This window comes from Physeter macrocephalus, chromosome 6 (assembly GCF_002837175.3).
Source record: "Physeter macrocephalus isolate SW-GA chromosome 6, ASM283717v5, whole genome shotgun sequence".
Taxonomy (NCBI): domain Eukaryota; kingdom Metazoa; phylum Chordata; class Mammalia; order Artiodactyla; family Physeteridae; genus Physeter; species Physeter macrocephalus.
In genome coordinates, this window is record NC_041219.1 from 37,266,246 (window position 1) to 37,274,174 (window position 7,929).

General features: G+C 49.2%; 2 protein-coding genes across 2 annotated transcripts in view; one reads left to right on the forward strand and one right to left on the reverse strand.

The window, feature by feature from the left end:
• The window catches only part of CHST11 (carbohydrate sulfotransferase 11), a 226,043-nt gene that overhangs the window by 85,268 nt on the left and 132,846 nt on the right, over nucleotides 1-7,929 (forward strand).
• The window catches only part of LOC102985868 (prostacyclin synthase-like), a 12,325-nt gene continuing 10,622 nt past the window's right edge, over nucleotides 6,227-7,929 (reverse strand). The window contains 1 exon segment of the mRNA XM_024127501.1: nucleotides 6,227-6,321. Within this exon segment, the coding sequence (XP_023983269.1) occupies nucleotides 6,227-6,321 (95 nt within the window).

A 7,929-nucleotide genomic window follows, 5' to 3' on the forward strand; every position in this document is an offset into this window, starting at 1 on the left:
TTCCTTGTAGTGTAGTTTTCATTTCAGTTATTGTGTTGTTCATCTCTGTTTGTTTGTTCTTTAATTCTTCTAGGTCATTTTTAAACATTTCTTGCATCTTCTTGATCTTTGCCTCCATTCTTTTTCCATGGTCCTGGATCATCTTCACCATCATTATTCTGAATTCTTTTTCTGGAAGATTGCCTATCTCCACTTCATTTAGTTGTTTTTCTGGGGTTGTGTCTTGTTCCTTTATCTGGTACATAGTCCTCTGCCTTTTCATTTTGTCTGTCTTTTTGTTAATGTGGTTTTCCTTCAACAGGCTTCAGAATTGGTGTTCTTCTTACTTCTGCTTGTCTGCCCTCTGGTAGTTCTGTTTTTCTCTTTCTGACTTACTTCATTCTGTATGACAGACTTTAGGTCCATCCACCTCACTACAGATAACTCATATCAAAAAAACCAAACAATCCTGTTAAAAATATGGGCAAAAGACCTAAACAGACATTTCACCAAGGAAGACCTACAGATGGCCAAGAGGCACATGAAAAGATGCTCAGCATTACTAATAATTAGAGAAATGCAAGTCAGAACTACAGTGAGGTATCACCAGACCGTGCTTTGAAATGAGGACTAACTTCAGCTGGAAGAAACGTCTAGAAGAGCAGAGTTCAAAGAGGCTGTGATTTCTCAGCAGTCTGCAGACTGTACCCTGGGAGTCAGGGTTGATCCCTACCTGACCCCTTTGTTCCAGGGGAACTTTGGAGGAGGTATCAGTCTTTTGCTGCTTTTCCAGTGTTGAACCTACAACCACAGCAGAGGAGCAGTGTTGGTTCTTTGTTATTTATAGTGTTTTTCCCGGGTTGGCTGGCATCCTCTCATGACGTCCATCCTGTTGTGTTATAAAGGCAGAATTCGTATAAATTAGACATCAGGATCTGGGGAATTGGTCATCCGCCAACTATTTTGACCTTTCTTTAAGCAGAATGGAAAATACGTTGTACTTTTACCCTGCTATGCAGATTGCCTCGTTCTTCTAAAGCAGAGGCTGGCTAACTTCTTAAAGGTCCAGGTATTAAACATCATCTTAGGCTTTGGGAACCACATGGTGTCTGTCACAACTTCTCAACTGTGCAGTTATAGAGCAAAAGCCATCCGTAGGTGATAAGTGAATGAATGGGTGTGGCCGTCTTCCAGTAAAACTACGTATTTACCAAAACAGGCAGCAGGAAGGGTTTGGCCTGTGGGCCATTGTTTGCCTGCTCTACCCTCCCTGCTCTACTCCCCCTGCTCTATGGGGGGGGGGGTCTTAGATGGAGTGGAAGCCTCTTTCTTGCCAATATGGATGACACTGCATTGCAAATGTCAGTGCGTTATTATGCTACAAGACCCTTCCCCACTTGAGCTGAGAGTGGGGATGAAAAGGTGCAGTAGACCCTCCCTTCTTGTCCCATTGATGGTGATGTGGCTAATCAAGGGGTGTGGAGGCAGAGAACATCTTCAGGCCACTTTAATGATGTCACTGCTCTTGTCTGGATGGTGAGCCGCCGGGACTTCCAATGCGATGGTGTTAGTGTGTTTTGTGTTGGCTGGCTGGTTGGCCACCATTTAACTTTCTGCCTAGGACTTTGCTAAGATCTTCCTTCTCTTATTTCCTTCATCCTTCTAATAGTCTAGATAAAGAGGAAAATAAGGTGAGTGCTGACGACTTGACACATATGGTAGTTTAGTTCTCTGCAATTTTCAGGCTTTGGTCTTATTTCAAAGGCAACCTACTCTACCATCTTGAAGTGTGGGTTGGGATTCACTGGCTTTTCCTTCCGGATGGAGGATGACTCTATGAAGAAAGGAAAGCAGTTTCCAGTTTTATAAATGTGATTTCCTTGATAAACTTCCAACAGGAAAAATTAACACACAATTGCACACTGCACGAATCTATTTTCACATGAAGACCCAGAGGAGGTACACTGGGGTCAGGCTGATGCCTCATAGACCTACACATTCAGTGTTAAAATGTTCAAATGCTGACAGCACAGTTCCATGGGGTGGGATGCATGGAGGTTGGCTGGTCTTGTACCTTGTGTCTACTTGCTTTTATATGCATGTATTGGTTATAGATTGTTAGGAGTAGTTCAGCTTCAAGCGACAAAAGCCCTCCTCATGTTGCTGGAACCATCCAGTTGCAATCACTTTGAGGTCTTGCAAGAAGAAATAACATAACCTCACCCCCTCTTTTCTGGCTTACACTGTGCCATTGTAACTTAGATGGGTGCCCTCTCTGTGAAAAGGCTGGATTAACGTCTTTTGCTAATTACAGCTGATTTAACAGTGATTTACAGGTGATTTAACAGGGTGATTTACAGGTGATTTAACAGTGGGGCGGTTTCATGAGTGTGAAGAGTATTTTTAACCCAGCCATGTGGGTTTGACAGCCATTTGCAGGTGAGTTATGGAATGTGGAGCTTCATGTGAGGCTGTGGGGAAGCAGTGGGAGGTGGAGGGGGACTAAGGCTGTGGAAGACTTGCATGTGGACAGCTGTTGGGTGATTTGATCCTGAAGTGGGTTGGTGGTCTCCTTCCACGCTCTGATGACAGTTGTCAGTTGGTCTGCTTCATAGGGTGTGAAATTGACACCCTCCCTGTTGTTTGGGATAGGGAGGCTGTGTGGGTGCTGTTATGGGTACAGGTGGAGTCAGAAACCTGATCTGCATGGCATTTATTCAGTCAACAATCATTTTTCGAGTGCTGTAGGCAAGTTTCTCCAATTTTCATGTGCATTCAGCTTACTGGGTGATCTTGTTAAAATGCAGATCCTGACTCAGTAGATCTGATTCAGTAGGTCTGGGGTTGGGCTGAGATTCTGCATCTCTAACAAGCTCCTGGTTGATGCTGGTGCAGGCACCACACCTGATTCGCAAGGTCAAAGCTCTGTGTCATTTTGGTGACATATGACAAGGTGAAAACAAGCTTCTTCCCGCCTTGGTGTCTTACTTTCCCACCCACTCACCCAGATGCTCCTTCCCTGGGTCTCTGCCTGGCTCTCTTCTTCCTTTCATTTAAGTCTCAGCAGCAGTGTCACCACCTTGGAGAGACTTGTTTCCCTTGATGGCCCAAATCTAAAGTAGCTCCCCATCTCTAATTTACCTCTTACATTTCTCTGAGATTATCTTGTTTCATATGTCTTTTCTGTCTGTCTCCGTGAGAAAATGAGCTCTAGGAGAGCCAAGCACGTGCACTAGGCTGTTTTGTTGACTCCTGTCTCATCCTCCCATCCTCAGCTGTGCTAGCAGAATGCCTGGCACATAGTAGATACTCAGTAAAATTTGTTGCTTGAAAGATCAGAAGTGCTGTCTTTAAGGATCCCACCAGCTAGATGGAAAGATAGAAAAGTCAGTAACTAGTTGTGTCTGTGGTGTTAAGAAAGAGTGTAGGGAAAGAGTTATCGGTATGGAGTAGTGTGCCTTTAAAAAAATCTCTCTGGGCCTCAGTTTCTCATCAGTAAAATGAGCTTAAGTAGCAGTATCTCCTGCATACATTTGTTGTAGGATTAAAAGAGATAATAGATATAAAACACTAAAACCCCAGTACCTGGCATAGAGTAGACCCTGAAGCAATACCAGTTGTGATGATGAAAATGGTGAAGGTGGTGGTTATGCAGGGAAAGCCTGACTTTTCACTTTTCAGAGTGCCCTTTGAGCTCTCTTTCAAAAGGCAAGTAGTAATTCTTTAGGGCAGTATATTAGATACCAGGGCTGTGTAACCAGTTGTCACAAATTCATCAGCTTAAAGCAACACACATTTATTACCTCCTAGCTTCTGTGGGTCAGGAGTATGGGCATGGCTTAGGTGGGTCTTCTGCTTCAGGGTCTCTTTCAGGTTATGGTGAAGATGCCAGCCAGGGCTGTGGTGTCATCAGAAGACACAACTGGGGAAGGATCCAATTCCAAGCTCACATGGTTGCAGGCAGGATTCAGTCCCTTGCAGCCTTTTGGATTCAGGGCCTCAGTTCTTTCCATCTGTTGGTTGGAGGCCTCCCTCAGTTCCTTGCCAGTGGGCATCTCCATTGGGCAGCTCACAGTGTGGCAACTTGCTCCATCAAAGCCATCAAGGGAGAGAGTGATGACCAAATAAAAGTTGTAATTTTGTGTGACATAATCACAAAAGTGACATTTTTACTGTATTCTATTCATTAGTAGGAAGTTGCTAGGATAGCCCTACTCAAGGGGGAAGGGAGATTACACAAGGCTATTGACTATCAGGATTTGGGGATCACTGGTGGTCATCTTAGAGTCTCTCCACCAAAGGCAACAAGAGGGAGCAAGACTGGGAGCAAGGATGCGTGGGCTCTGGTGCGGCCGCCACTGCTCCTGGCACTGAACGAGGGTATGCCCCTTGCTCTAGCCTTCCATTTTCTCTGCAGCACACAATGAGCTGAGGCATTTTCACATGGGTGCCAGGGAAGCTGGGGTTCCACAGAGGCATCTCGGGCTGCTGGGGAGGATAGAGGAGTTGGAGGTGTACATTCCCTCCCCATCAGAACAGCTTGGCTTCAACCTGTGTTGGAGACTGGCTGTTCTGTTCAAGGTTTTCTTTGAACGGAGACTTCCATGACTTAAAATCAGGTTGGAACCATTTGCACCAGCTGCCCTTGGAGGGCCCTCTTCTGCTGGCCCCGTGTGGTTCTCTTAGGGTTCATAGTGGCTTGCGCCAAGACCAGAACTGTAGACCCTGAGCCAGTTAATGACATTGGCATCATTCTCCCATCCAGAATTATGGGAAAGAGGGACCTGAGGCTGCACTGGGGTGGGTGGGGAGATGAGTTACTGAGTTATTGGAAAACCAGTTTCTAAGCTTGTGATCAGAACTGTCTATTTCATTCATTGGCGCTACTCACTCAGTCATCATTCCTTTGTTTATTCAGCACTGTTCAGTGTCACCATGGGGCCTTCTCAGGTTCACCCTCAGCGGGATTTGTAAATGCCAAGCACATAGCCTAGGAAACTCCCATCCCAGCCACATCAGGGAGGGGTAGTAACTGAGGTTCTGCTCACCTTGTGGCTTGCTCCCCGGGGGAGGCCAGGGGACCCTGTTCCTTTGATCTCACTACATCAGGGTCATCGTCCCTCCCTTTTTCTGGACCCCCCCGCCCCCCAGAAGGGAGTACCTCTGGGAAGAGTGTAAGCATAGGCAGTGCAGATTAGTAGGGTAAGGAGGACTTGACCCCTCGGAGCGGGAAATATATTTTGGTAATAGGGTTTTCACTTTTTAGACTTGTGGGTTCAATTCCACGAACCTTGAATAACCCAGGGAGAAGTCTTGCTGGTTTTCTAGACTAGAGGCACACACCTTTCCCATTTCCTCTTTCCCCCTCACTTCCTGTCTCCCTCTGCATATTTTTAACTTGTATAAAAGACATTGCTCAGAGTCTCAGGACTCAGAGCCACAGTGGGTCCTGGTTTAGGGACTAACTGCTACTAACCAGCTGTGAGACCTCGGCCCAGCCACCCTGGGCCCCGGTGGAGGTTGGGCTGCATGATTTTGAAGCCCCTCCTGACCTTTCCTGGTAGGTAGGCTTCTGTCTGATTGCTGTGTCCAGAAGCGTTAAAATTCATTGTCTTCACGGGAGCCAACCCTCACTTCATTAAACAGCTCGTCCCCCGAGGCAGATGGAGCCCGCAGGGGGACTGTCCTTAAAAGCAACAGGTTGGGTGCTTGGCTGGCTCACAAAGGAAGTCTCCGGGGAGGTCCAGCCTCCCTGCTGCTCCCTGGGCAGGGGCTCTGGGCCCTCTCACAGCCCGCGGGGCGGGAGAGGAGCCCTGCCCTCTGGGAGAAGGGGTTACTGAGCCAGGGAAGGGGGAAGTGCTCCCAGAGGCAGACCCTGGAACACTTGGCAGAGGTGGAGGGCGATCCTGGGATGAGCTCTGGAAGGACAAGGAAGACCTCCCAGGAATAGGAATTGTAGTAATATCAGTTGAGGCTTTCCTTTTTTTTTTTTTTTTTTTTTTTTAACTGAGGCTTTCCTGAATCTTCTGTCTATGCAAGATAGTTACGTACATTATCAATAATACCGGGATGACGTGGTGCCCCATTTTACAGAAGGAAACTGAGGCTCTGAGAGCTCAAGGGACCTGGCCCAGGTGACTCAGCTGGGAAGTGATGGAGCTGAGACTGGGAGCCACATTTGGTTTCAAAGCCCCCCCTTTCCATTGCCCCCAGCGAAAAGATCATAAGGGGGACGCAAAAAGGGGTTCTAAGTCAGGTCACATTCACAGACAGGCACCTGGCGGTTAGGATTTGGACCGATCTTTTTGGGGGACACAGCTGGACCCACAGTTGTGGGGATACCTTTAAGGCGAGAATAGGCAGAAAGCGGGGGGTAGGACTCATGCGTAGCTGCGACCCCTGAAGCTGGAGAGGCCAGCTCACAAGGGCTTTTGGACCCTGCTGAGGACTTCGGACTTAGTCCCGGACTAGGCACCGGGCAGGGCGGGGGGCGTGGAGTGTGGGTGAGGACGGCCAGGTGGGCGTGGCGAGCATGGGGTGGGGAGGGGAGGATGGATGCGTGGGGCGAGGACAAGAGGATGCGATCTGGGGGCTATCACGAGTCTTCTGTAAAACCCCTCGGGGAGAGACGAGCAGGGCCTGAACCCAGGCGTGGATGGAAGGGTGAGAGAGGAGGGGTGGGGGGTGACTGGGAATTGAGGTGGCCAAGTGGGCAGGGCTCGATCTTGAAGGCAGAGGGCAGGAGAGGAGGGAGTGTCTGTTGAGTGATTTGAAGGAGTCAGTCGAGGAGGGTGGGCTTGCCCTAGAAGGAGCAGAGAGCACGAAGGGAGGAAAAGCACGCGAGAGAGGCGTGGAAGCCTGGCCACTCCACCTCGTGGACCTCGGATTCGTCTCCCAGAGAATGTGGGACCTGGTTCATCTGAAAGGTGCCGTCCACCGCTAACATTCCGAGGTTTCTGTGATTCTGAATCAGTGCAGGCTGCGGCAATCAGAGGAGGCTTCGTGGGGGAGGGGGTCTTGACTTGGGGGAGGATGTGGAGGGCGTTTCAGGGCTGGGGACGGCTGACACTGAGGCCCAGAGCTGAGCTGAGTGCTTTGATGAGCCCGGAGAACCTTTCCCCGGCAGCGGCAGGGCCTGTCCTCCTGTCTCGGGACGTGCAATTACTGTCCCTCATCAATATTTTAGTCTCCGCTTTCGCAGAGCGCCTCTCTCTGCCTTTCACCTTTGTCAGCGGCCTCCGTAAATAAAAGGAAGAAGCGCCGCTGGCCCAGCCGGTGGGCCCGACGACAGAGGCGCTTCCCGGGCCCCTGAAGGCTTTGCATTTGTTTTTGACTGGTAACAAATGAGACTTCTGGAAACTGAGCCCCCAGTCCCTTCACCTGCAAACTGGGGGCTGTCATGCTTGTCCCCCCCGTTCCTCAACTCCCCTCCCCACGGGTGTAAACTTAATTCTGTTGTGCCGTCCTCCTTCTCTCCCTTCAGAAAGAAACTCTTCATCCCAAGCCCTCAGGCACCGGAAGCACCTCGAGTAGAGACCTTAGAGACTTTTCAGAAATTTTTTTTTTAATTAAAATTTAATTGACGTTATCTAGTTTTTGTTTTGTTTTGTTTTGGTTGCTCCGGGTCTTAGTTGCGGCACGCATGTGGGAACTAGTTCCCTGACCAGGGATCGACCTCGGGCCCCCTGCATTGGGAGCTCAGAGTCTTAACCACTAGACCACCAGGGAAGTCCCTAGAAATGGTTTTAACTGGTTGTCAGAGGCGGGGGTGGGCGGTAGGTGAAATGAGTGAAGGGGCTCCAAAGCTACAGGCTTCTAGTTAAAAAACAAGTAAGTCGGGCTTCCCTGGTGGCGCAGTGGTTGAGAATCCACCTGCCGATGCAGGGGACACGGGTTCGTGCCCCGGTCCGGGAAGATCCCACATGCCGCGGAGCGGCTGGGCCCGTGAGC